General features: G+C 43.1%; 1 protein-coding gene across 1 annotated transcript; it reads left to right on the top strand.

Moving 5' to 3' along the window:
- The first annotated feature begins 5,126 nt into the window (after positions 1 to 5,126).
- On the top strand, positions 5,127 to 5,975 carry LOC145406024 (maternal embryonic leucine zipper kinase-like). The gene has a single exon (XM_080277210.1). The coding sequence runs from the start codon at positions 5,127 to 5,129 to the stop codon at positions 5,973 to 5,975; it is 849 nt and encodes a 282-aa protein (XP_080133336.1).
- Positions 5,976 to 12,972: the final 6,997 nt, after the last annotated feature.

Below are 12,972 nucleotides of genomic sequence, written 5' to 3'. Positions count from 1 at the left end.
CTCATCCTCGGCCTCCCCCTCCCTCTTCCCCCCTCCACCTCACTCACACACGGTACACTCTCTTCATCAGTCTTTCACCTTCCATCCTCTCCACATGGCCAAACCACCTCAGTGTATTCCTCCTAATGCTTCCTGTCACATCCACATCCACACCACAACGCTCCTTTATATCCTCATTTGTCAGCCTGTCTCTCCATGTGACTCCTCAGGCTCCTCTCAAATAACTCATTTTCACTGCTCTCACTCTTGACTTGTGTCCTTCCAACAACGTCCAAGCTTCACTTCCATACGTTAGAGTTGGTATCACAATATTGTCATGTAGTAACTTTTTCACTTCCATGCTCACTTCCCTGCTTCGTATCACTGCTTTCAAGGAACCAGCAACCTTTCTTCCCTGCTGTACCCTTTCAAGCACTTCACCCTCCAAACCTCCATCCTTACTCATCACACTACCCAAGTACTTAAACGTACTCACATTTTCCAATTCCTCACCATCCAACCTCGCTGTACATTCACTGACTTCACCTCTCTCAAAGACAATCACTTTACTCTTCCCTACATTCACCTTTAGATTCCATTTCTTACACACTCTCCCAAACTCATCCACCAAGCCTTGCAGCTCTCCTTCGTCTTCACTCAACAACACAGTATCATCTGCAAACAACAGTACAGGGAGTTTCCAAACACTACCCTCTCTCACTAACATCCACTACCCTACCTTGTACCTCTTTTATTACCCCATCCATGTACAGATTGAATAACCATGGAGACATGACACATCCCTGTTTCAACCCAACCTTCAAAGAGAAAAATTAACTCAGTTCACCATCCACATGCACTGCAGCCTTAGCACCATCATACATACTCTTCACGGCATTAAACAACTTCCCATTTACTCCATATATTCTTAATACTTTCCACAATCCTTGTCTATCCACCCTGTCATATGCTTTCTCCAAATCCATGAAAGCCGCATACAACTTCTTTCCCTTCTCTAAAAACTTTTCCACTAAAGATCTAGGAATGAATATTTGATCTACACAACCTCTTCCCTTCCTAAAGCCTCCCTGTTCTTCTCCAACTAATTCCTCTGTTCTTTCTCTAACTCTGTCAGTAAGTATCCTAACATACACTTTTCCTATTATACTAGAAGACAGATGCCCCTATGATTACCACATACTTCTTTTTCCCCTTTTCCTTTGTACAAGGGAATAATTATACCTGACTTCCAGTCCTCCGGGACTCTACCTTCCTCCCAGGCCAATCTGCACATTTTCCACATCCATTCTACTACTATCTCTCCCTCATGCTTCAGCATTTCACCACACACTCCATCAATTCCTGGGGCTTTCCCAAATTTCACTTTCTTCATTGCTTCCACAACTTCTATCCTACTGATTTCTTCCTGTCTTCTCACCTCCCTCCCTCTCCCAGCCATTCCCCAGCCACTTATACTCACATTACTTCCATCCTCTATGTTCAACAATTCCTTAAAGTGTTCTCTCCATCTGCTCACTTTTTCTCCCTTCTCCACGAGTAATCTACCATTTTTATCTTTCACTCCCCTGCTGACTTCACTTCCACCCTGTCTTACTCTTTTCACCTCTTTCCAGAACATTTTCTTACAGTCCCTCCACTTTACACTCAAGTTCCTTCCAAATTTCTAATCCCCTCTCTTCTTACTAATTTTTTCACCTCTCTCTTTCTCTCTACATATAACTCTCTCTTCCACCTCTCAACTTCTTCCAGGCCCCTATTTCTCATCCATTCATTATATGCTTTCTTCTTTTGTGCCACAGCCTGTCTCACCTCTTCATTCCACCACGCTGTTCCTTGCACACCCCTCCGTCTTCTCTTCATCCCACACACCACATCACATGCTGCACATATTTCTTTTGTAAATAACCTGCACACACCTTCCACATCCCCCATCTGCTCCAATTCATATTTGCCCAATCGTTCCTCCACTTCTCTCTTATACTCTGCCTTTTTCTCATCCTCTTGTAACCTTTCCACTCTCCTTACAATGCAGCAATACTGAACAATTCCATGATCTTTAAAACCCATCTCACTGACAATAGGGTTACATTTTATAAAGGAAAAAAATGATACTGTAAAATGGCTCTCAACATTTCATGCCAATGGTCTGAATTTCTTTATCTGTTCCTGTTCATCTGCAGCTTATTAACCCCATATTTCCCCTCACCTGAAAGCCCTTGGCCAATATATAGAAAAAGTCTGCCATACCAACATTTTCAGACAGTGTATGTTCTGGTACAGTAAAAGTCCAATTCTTCGGCATCCAATTCCCTGGCAAATCTGACATTTCGGCAGTTTTGACAATTTGTCCCATTTACGAAAATCTCTGATCGTTCGGCAGATTTTCCGATTTTTTTCGTCCCCTCTACTGCTGGGGACTTCTTCCAGCAGTAGCAGACTCCAATCAACCCCTTCTATTGTACATATGTAAATAAGGAACCTACTATAAGTTTAGGTAAGTGCATGTGAACTTGTAGGCCTACTGTATCATTACATTTATATACAGTATGTTCACTAATTTCTTTATTTTTCATATTCATGTATACAGTAGTACTGTATTCATTACAGTATTGTACAGTATCAAACAGTATACAGTACTCTCTCCAAACACATTTGTAATGATATGAGTAGTGATGATAGTGTTCACCGAAACATATAAGGTACTGAGTGGGTAGGGTTTTTGATAATTCGGCAATTTTGATTATTCGGCACTTGCCTGGTCCCATAGATGCCGAAAAATCGGACTTCTACTGTACATTTGATCTGGGTGATGCTCAGGCTGAACTGAAGAACGGTAAGGTTAAGATTTAAGGATGGCAAGATTTGGACCTAAGGATGGCAAATTTTGGACTGAAGGACAGTAAGGTTTAGACTGAAGGATGGGAAGGTTCAGACTGAAGGATGGCAAGGTTCGGACTGAAGGATGGCAAATTTTGGACTGAAGGATGGCAAGGTTTGGACTGAAGGATGGCAAGGTTTGGACTGACGGATAGCAAGGTTTGGACTGACGGATAGCAAGGTTTGGACTGACAGATGGTAAGGTTTGGACTGAAGGATAGTAAGGTTTGGACTGAAGGATGGCAAGGTTTGGGCTGAAGGATGGCAAAGTTTGGGTTGAAGGATGGCAAGGTTTGGGCTGATGGATGGCAAGGTTTCGACTGAAGGATGGCAAGGTTTGGACTAAAAAGGACGGTATGGTTTGGACTGAGGGATGGTAAGGTTTGGACCAAAGGATGGCAATGTTAAGACTGTAGGACAGTATGGCAAGGTTTGGACTAAAATGGCAAGGTTGGGACCAAAGGAAGGCACGATTGCAGCTGAAAGATGGCAAGTTTAGGACTAAAAGATGGCAAGCTTGGAACTGAAGGACGGCAAGTTTAGGACTGAAGGATGCTTAATGGTTGTTGACTTTATACACAGATTTTATTTGTCTGTGTGCAATATATACAATTCTCACATGTGGGGAGGCTCCTCACAAACGGCTCTCCTCAAAAAGATGAAGGCAAAGGCTTTTCGTCTATTAACTCTCCTCCTCTTACTGGCTCCCTTCAGCCTCTGTCTCTTCGCCGCACTGTTGCATCTTTATCTCTTTTCTATCGCTGCTTCAATGGTCACTGCTCCTCTGAACTGTCTGCTTGCATCCCTCCCCCACTACAGTGGGCACATAACATCCATCTAGCACCACACTCTCATCCCTTTTCAGTCCAACTCTCTAGAGCAAATGTTAACCATTGCTCCCAGTCCTTCATGTATGCAACAGGCCAACTCTGGAACTGTCTTCTTCTGTCTGTGTTTCCTACTGCCTATGACCTCCAGTCTTTTAAACTCGGTGTGTCCAGGCATCTCGAAATGAACGAATTTTGAATTTGGCTCTCTGGTATCTTGTTTTTGTTTTTCTTAGAGGAAACAATTTTGTGGACTTCTGACCTTTGGTTCCTTCTCCCTCGCATGAGTATAGGACTGAAGGAAGGCAAGTTTAGGACTGAAGGATAGCAAATTAAGACCGAAGGATTGCAGATTTAGGACTGAAGGATAGCAAGTACCATGTAGGACTGAAGGATGGCAAGTATGGTACCATATAGGACTGAAGGATGACAAGTACCATATAGGACTGAAGGAAAAAATTACCAATGATTGTTCTTGTGGTGATTAAAGGCCAGGATGATGACGCAGCCATCTTCACCCTGTGACAGGGCTTGACAAAACATTTCAGTACACTTTACTAACAGCAAACAATGCATAACAAGACAAACACTATTTGCTGGAAAAAAAAAAAAAAAATGGTAAGCAGACTCAATAAAAAAATTAAAAAAATCCCCAAAGAAATAAAAGTAGTTGAGATGATATTCAGATTGCCATCTCCACTACATTCAACTTCCTTTTGTCATAAAAACGAATGGTTTTGGAGACGAGAATTAAACTCATTTCCAAAATAAATCTGTTCCACTAGTGGCAATGTGATATTGTGACTTGTTATTTTGAAACAATATGAGGGGCTTCATTTCTGGAATAGCCTCTTTACAAATTCTGAGGTGGTCAACAATATCTTCATTATTTTTCCAAATGCCATCATTCCTGAAAATTTATCATTACTTACCAAACTACAACTGACAGGCTTTCAGACGCATAAATTACCAAAGGCTGTGAAGTCCTGATGACACACAAAGGCTTGAATGATTAAATAAATTATTCTGAGTTTTGGTGTTGTGTTAATAACTTTTGGACTGAAACGACCTCCGTAATCAACAGCTGATAATCCTCTCGGTCGCTTATAATACAAATTTTTGTGTACTTTATCTTTGTTTTATTTACAACTATATAAGGATGGACGTATTTATAAATACATTTTTAATAAATATAAATCCATCTTAGCGTAACACATGAGTAAATTGTCTGTATGAAGGTTTTGAGAGAGAGAGAGAGAGAGAGAGAGAGAGAGAGAGAGAAAGAAAATGGTCAGTAACATAGAAAACGGAGCCATCCTGGAATCAGCCTATAAATATGGACAACTGCTGTCAAATCCCTCAGTAGAAAAAGATCCGTCGAGTTGGTAGGTGGGTACCAGTACGTAGTTTACTGCTAACACAATGGATTACGCACTACATTTGTTACGCGTATTCACATCTTGGGCGGGCGTGCCTCAACGTTTGGATAAGAAGACCAGTAGGCCTACACTGCGGGACCTAATACGACAAAAACATGATATAATGAGCGATACTGTCACCCAGTTTGCCTTAGGGCAAGGCGTCAGTAGTATAGCGTATAGGGTTTATTACAAGGGCAAACTTTCATGTATGAAGGTGGGTAAAACATTAAGCGAACACGCCAATTTGATGAGTGAGGGCAAAAAGCTGTGGAAGCTTCGTGGTGCTGGGGGCGCCCCGCGGGTGTTGGCGGTTGCTACAGACTCTCCCATTCTCATCACAACGCTGACTCCCGGTGTTACCTTTAGACACTGGCTACTCCACAGCCAAGCAATATCGCCAATACAGCTGATTGATGTATTTTTGCAGATTGCACTCAGTCTTTGCCAAATTCATCGCAGGGGTTTCATACATAACGATGTAAAATCTGATAATATAATTCTGGACTTCAGCCAGGGTCGTGTTACGGCCAAACTAATTGACTTCGGGTTGTGTAGTAAAGCAGGCGACACCGTGACCATCCCTGCGGCCAGCCCAGAGCGCCATCGTCAGCACCGATGGTGCGCACCGGAGATGTACTTCGGTAGGACAACAAGCTCGGCCAGTGACGTGTACTCGCTGGGATATCTTATAGCAAGCAGGTGCGACCAGCTGGAGTTTGTGCGACTGGGGGCTTGGGCAAGTGACCTGGTGGAGCTGGCTTACCAGATGATGCGCCTTGACCCCGCCAGGCGACCGTCCCTAACGCAAGTTATAACCGTATTGTATAAAATGAAGCATAACTGTTGCTGATTCCATCGCCCACTGAGGCAGATGTCGCCATGATGTATTGCCTAACCTAATGATTCGCCCTGACCCCGTCAAACGACCGTCCCTGACACAAGGTATAACTGTTTTATACAAAAAGAAACATTACTGTTGTTGATTCCACGGCCCACTGAGGCAGATGTCGCCATAATGTGTAACCTAATAAAGCGCCTTGACCCCGCCAGACGACCGTCCCTAACGCAAGTTATAACCGTATTGTATAAAATGAAGCATAACTGTTGCTGATTCCATCGCCCACTGAGGCAGATGTCGCCATGATGTATTGCCTAACCTAATGATGCGCCCTGACCCCGTCAAACGACCGTCCCTAACGCAAGTTATATAACGGTTTTGTATAAAATGAAGCATAACTGTTGTTGACACTGCCCACTGAGGCAGATGCCGCCATAATGTATAGCTGAATCTAATGATGCGCCCTGACCCCGTCAAACGACCGTCCCTAACGCAAGTTATATAACGGTTTTGTATAAAATGAAGCATAACTGTTGTTGACACTGCCCACTGAAGCAGATGCCGCCGCAGGACCACGTCAGGCGACCGTCCCTAACGCAGGCTGTAACCGTTTGGTACAAAATGAAATATTACTGTGTTGGTAAGTCCACTGCCCAGTGTGGCAGATGCCGGCATATAAGGTGATGTTGCCATTTAACGGCTACGGCTGCGGGAGGGCACTGCAACACACCCACCCAATGCACTCCCGCAGCTGAGCGGCCGGCCAGCTGGTACTGTTCAGTGTTTATTATTGCCTCATATTAGGTCTACTTATTTTTATCATTTCTTACCAAACAAAACTACCCCCACACGCTGATGTACATGATCATTATGGTGTAATTTATCACATGCACAAATGTGCCCTCACCCATTGAGGTAGATGATTTTATGGCACATTTTCCATGTACAACTGTGCCCACAAGTACTAATGTAGATGATTCTTATTGTGTACTTGATCACTTATGCACAACTGTCCTCATATCCACTGATGCATATGATCTCCATAGTGTATTTTATCACCTACTAAGCACAACTATGCCACCAGCCACTTACGTAGACGCTGCCACTTCTTCATGGTGTATTGAATCAGTTTTCATTCCTCACTCAGTACCCCAACCCTAACTCACTTCCTTTAACCCAACGACGTAATTTTTCTTTTGGTACTGCCACCTTTAGACGAATATATTAATCTGTTTGCTCATGTAACATTCGTAGCTTTTCCTTTTCTTTTCTCTGATGAATACCGCCTCTGCTTGTCTATGGCTTATCTTCCAAACTAAGGCTACTGATGGCACGCCATTCTCTCATTTTATATTATACTTTCCAAGCCAAAGGTGGGTGTTGGTGTACGTGCAAAACACGTACTTGCTGTCACGTTGCTCAGCTTCAGTGTTCCGAACTTTGCACTTTGGTTACGACCGTCATGTCAGTTTTTTTTTTTTTTTTTTTTTTTTTAATGCAAGGAAGAAGGAACCAAAGGTCAGGAGCCCGCAAACCGTTCCTTCAAAAAAAAAAAAAAAAAAAACAGCCAACTTCAAGATCCGTTCATTTCGAGATGCCTGGACATACTGTTTTTGAAAGACTGGAGACCATAGGAAGCAGGAAATACAATATTCCCCATCCTCAACACTAAAATGGAGTACAGTCCTGATTGTTCCATTGTGTTGTTTTGCTGATGCCCTGCCATGACAAACACCTTCGCCATTGTCCATCAACTTGCACCTTCTCTTCTAGCTGGAACTTTGCTCCTACGCAGCCTTGCCAGATAAGGGTGACCGTTTCCAGCGTTTTTACCGTTGCCTATTTGCATGTTTTTTTTTTTTTTTTTTTTTTTTTTTTTTTTTTTTGATATTCAAAGTGTTGACTGTCCTCAGTAGGATGATGCAGCACCTTTCCTCTCATAGCCCTTCTGACCGTAGCGATGGGTTCTGTCAGGGACACGCCACTGGCGATCTTCTCTCAGTCTTTTAAGAATATTGGTCATCCCCCTTTCGGGACTTTGGCGAAACCTTTGCCATTGCACCTGACATCCCCAAAGCTTTCCACAGAGTCTGGCTAACTGTTCCAGTTCTATTTATTCCTGCATCTATTGCTTGCTTTCTGGTCACTGTACATGCTTTTGTAGATGGCCACTGTTCTAAAATTATCAACAGTGGAGTTCCTTGGGTTTCTCTCCTGTCCTCAGCTGCCTTCCTTTAGCCTACTTACCAGTGGTCTGAGCTGCACTTGTAGTCCCATCCACCCATACGCTGTTGACTCCACCCTTTATTTAGGCAATCAATCCTCACAACGTCCATTACAGCTGTTACTAAGTCACGAGACCAAGTTGTGGTTCACGTCTCTCATTTGTCTCTTGTTTCTGCTTCAGGGAATAGAAACCATAACTGATTTAATGGATCCTCATTCAGTACCAACAACGTTCAGTTCAGCATAATCTTCTTCAATAATATCCCTTAATATTCAGCAGTATCAGTCGCATTTCACAGTGTCCCTTGAGTGTCTCTCTGCGGCCTCGTCATGACAAAATAATATTCACTCTTCTTGCAAAATCTACTTCTCTGAGGGTGGGTGTACTAAACAAACCCAACTTGCTTTACCCCAGTGCAGTTACTGTTTTTTGTAAAGCCTCATTTACCCATATACACTGTTCCTCACATCCGTTAGTGGTCATTCTGGTTACAGTATTTTTTTAACGAGGTGCCCCTCACCCAGTTAGAACAAAATGAACGCACCCCCTTCCAATTTTAAGCATAGTGTACGGCAAAGGTGGAAAGGAGTGGTCGTGGCGTTACATTTTGGTGACAGGACCATCTCAGAGGCATTTAAATTGACAAACTGGATTCACTTATGGCAGTGTTAATATTCATCGAATTATATTAACTTAATGGATTTGCTTGTTTATTGCTTTTCTCTGCCATTAAACATATGCAAAAATCATCGGAAGACGTTACAATACCAGGTAGCAATTCGAATAACAAAAAAGAGTAAAATCTAAGCATGTCTGAATAACCACCAAAATGGCAGTAAAATATTATTGCTACAGTACAGTGCTGGAAAGCGCAATATAGGATGCTCTAGCCTCTATTCATGGATGTTTATTTCAAAACAATTTCATAATATGTGCATGCCAAGCGTTCCAGTTAATGTTCAATGACAGTTACAAATGTATACCTCATGGACAAGAATGTAGGCTACAGTTATATGATTATTGCTGAAGCATACTTGCTTTTTCTACTATAGCATGGGGATGTATTGTAGGCTACATGTCTGAGGATGCCATATGCATCCTTTTAATCAGTAATTATCAAAATACTATAATGTTTCTGCCAACAAAGTCCCCAGATTAATAAGTTTGCCCAGCTGGTCAGTTTGAACGATATATGTACAAGTGCAGTGCTTGATGTATTGCAAACCAACCATGACTCAAGGCCATTTTCTGGATGTGGCACAATCAGTACTGCTACAAAAGAGATTGTGATATATCCTTCTTTCCTTCCATCCTCGTGTCTTCTTTTCATTATTTCCTCGTCCTTCTGCCTACGGGTGACGACGCTCCTTCTGTCTTTCCTTTATTCTTTCCTCTTCCTTCTGCCTGTGGGTAACTCTACATTTGAGTGACACGCCAAATGGTTTCCTGTACACCAGGAAACCATTTACTACGCTGGGTGGTAACCATACAACCAAATTTTGGCGCCTGGTGGTTTAGTGGGTAATTACGGTGCTCCAATCGGATTGAACTGGTGAAGGTTTATATCCAAGGGGTGGTTGGGGTTTATTGCTGACGTAATGCCACTCAGGGATGGGTGAGGCTAGTCACTCTCATCTTAAATGTCAAGACAAACTTGCCTAGCCCCGGGCTCCTGCGCTCCTCATAGGGCAACGTAGGGTTGGATGATGGATGGATGGATGGTTACTTGTGTAGAAGCAGTCATTTTCATACATCCCAGGGCTCAAGAGGGATTCTTCTATCCCAGCAGCCACCCATGCACGATAGGGTCTGCATATATCAGGCTTGGGAATATCACAGCATTGCCTGCAGTGTATGCTTTTTGAATGCGTCCTCTGTAGGACCTTAAATGACCTAAATTACCTCAAACTGGACCACAGGCGGGAACATGGCTGACTTTTCTCTTGTGGTCAGAGTGTACTACAAGTTGGTCCATGAATTTCTTTCCTTTCTGTCTGCGTTTCTTTCCTTTTTGTCAGACCGTCAATATATATTAGTAACCTAGTGTACACTGGCGAGCAACCTGCTGTCAAACGATGCCAGTCTCACTGCACTGTGAAGGTTCCCTAAGATTTGCAGTATTTTGAGGCAGCTTTGTGAGGCAGTGCATTTACCAGTCCTGAACAGGGCAGTGTTGGCACTGCAACTTGTGAGAGCATGATTAGATGGCAAACATAAACCAGGAGTCATGGTTCTTTCAGAATGACCAACATACATGTGGACTCTAGGTGTTACTTGCTGACCATGTAAAATAGAATGACCGGCACATATGTCATTACAGGGAATGACAGTTGTGGAGTGTGTTTAAGCAACAGGATGTAGTACCATTCTGGTGTCTGTTTCCTCTTGGAAAGAAGAGCTCAAGAAGCAAGATCACTCCTGTGTTCCTCACAAACTCAACAGTCTCTCGGGTGGTGAAGCCTTCAGTCGTTCTGGCGCATTAGCAACCAAGGTGAGATATTAATTATTCTTTGCAATCTGAAACATCCAAAGTTTTCTTGTTTGCACGAGGGATGCAGGATTCTTCTGTACTGTACATGAACTTTTCGGATGCACCACCATCTCCATGCATGAATTATTTTCGTCAAAGTTGTCCATAACAGCATCAGAAAGTGTCACACGTGACCTGATGTTCATGTGGTATGTATACACCTTCAAACTGTAGAAGATTGTAAATATATGAATAAATGCATCAACCAATAAATACTGGTCATCCACCTTTCGGGACTTTGGCGAAACTTTTGCCATTGAAATTGTTAGGGAGCTTCCTGAACCAACCAGAATACAGGTCCAGGTCATTTTAGGGCCAGTCAGCTCCAAATGGGTCTCGTGTAGTCCAGTTTGAGGTAATTTAGGTCATTTAAGGTCCTCCATTTATACAGCCTTTGGTCAGGGGTGTACAGGAGCATACAGGTTGTTAGATCCAATTAAGGTATTCAGTCCAGTATGGCCCAATGAACGAATGAAGAAGTGAAAGAACGGGGTGGGTGGATGTGGATGTGACTGAGAAAATTAGGAGAAATACACTAAGGTGGTTTGGACATGTGGAGAGAACAGAGGATGAAACACTGACTAAGAAGATGTATGTAGGCGAAGTGGAGGGAGGGGGAGACCGAGGATGAGGTGGGGGGATGGAGTTGAGAGGTATATGAGGGAGGGGGGAGTGAGTTGGGGGAGGGCAGTCAAATGGTGGGTGACAGAGAGACTTGGAGGCGTTTTGTCTGCGGCCACCCTTTTGCGGGATTAGGGAGTCGGGTTATAAATAGATAGATAGATAGATGGCCCAATCATATCACCTGAGATGCAGACACGTTATACCTGGCCAATATACACTCATCAGAGCAATTCTGAATTCACTTTTACTTGCCAGAGAGCTTCGTCCTTTTGCAGCATCTTAATCTGTAATGAAAAGGTACAGTTTTTTCTTCTCCGTCTATCCTATAAAATTTCCATGGCGATATTTTTGTGTGTGCTGCATGTCTGTCCTTCTCACTTTTCCTGCCAGCTTTACAGGAGGGTTTGGTGGGTGGGAGGGCGCCTTCTTGCTTTCCTATCGTTATCTTCATCGCAGAATTAGATAGCCTAATCGTCTCGGTAACAAACTCCCCTCCTTGTCGTTCTAGCACAATTTCTAGTTACCAGCGTGAATAAAGAGGGACAAGAGACATGGGATGTGTATGTAGTCTTCCCTCCATGTCTTGCCTTCACAAACAATTCACAGTTGCGAAAGGAAATTTGTGGTTTGTTGTATAGGAAGGCCAAAGGTTAGTTTCTCACTCTTCCTTCCTCGTCCGTCTTGCACAAATATATCTGGAATTGATTGTAGGTGATTTTGTGTGTGTGTGTGTGTGTGTGTGTGTGTGTGTGTGTGTGTGTGTGTGTGTGTGTGTGTGTGTGTGTGTGTGTGTGTGTGTGTGTGAACTAGGCCCTCGGGTGGTATTTTCAAACACATTCACAACCAACTCCATCTCGTAATTCAGATTCTGAGCTGCAGGAGGAAAAACAGGCTCGGGAAGTGTCCTCACGCTCTGTTTTACTCTTATGTCTTTCCTTTAAATAAATAAATAAATATATAAAGTAATATTCCTCTTGCAACCAAGATTTTTTAAAATTCTTTACGCGAAAAGAAGAGAAACGGGAAGATTGTGTAGGCTCGTTGTTCCTCCCGTTATATAGTTCTGAAGGTCTGAATGATGAGAAGGAAGTGATATTTTTTCTTTCTTTTTTTAGGTGGATCCGGGCCCTGGCGACCTTTCCCTGTCTGCTGCGGCAATGAAGGGGGTTACATGACAGTTTCTGATGTGATGGCAGTACGATGCAACCAACAAAACAGTATGAGAAGGAAAGTTACTCTCTGATGTTCGGGGAAGAATGAGAAATATGGAAAGCAGGACGCAATACTGGCAGGGCACTGATGGCAAACTTGAGATTGTGACAGTACTTTGAGAGGCCTCGGGAAAAAAAAAAAAAAAAAAAAAAGAAGAAGGTATCTAGCTCGCTGGATATCCCTCTCACACACTGGTATTCTAGCTGTGTTCGTCACCATGCTTCGATACTACAAGCCAGGTCTTACAAAATGGGTCGAAATTATGCATGGATGTGTGTGCAAGGGCACCGGAAGTGGGGCAGGCCCCCCCCCTCCTAATTTTTAGTGGGGAAGCAAACGGGGGATTTTACCCACACAATAATTAGCTGTGAACTCATTACAAACATACAATGCAGCAACAAAAATATTTGAATACA

Source organism: Coenobita brevimanus, chromosome 69 (genome assembly GCF_032717465.1).
Source record: "Coenobita brevimanus isolate Jiangsu-jjx chromosome 69, ASM3271746v2, whole genome shotgun sequence".
Taxonomy (NCBI): Eukaryota; Metazoa; Arthropoda; class Malacostraca; order Decapoda; family Coenobitidae; genus Coenobita; species Coenobita brevimanus.
Note: the sequence above shows the minus strand (reverse complement) of the source record. Positions and strands in the feature narration are given on the sequence as shown.

Coding starts and splice junctions, on each gene's coding strand:
- LOC145406024 (XM_080277210.1), top strand. CDS start 5,127: ATGGATTACGCACTACATTTGTTACGCGTATTCACATCTTGGGCGGGC.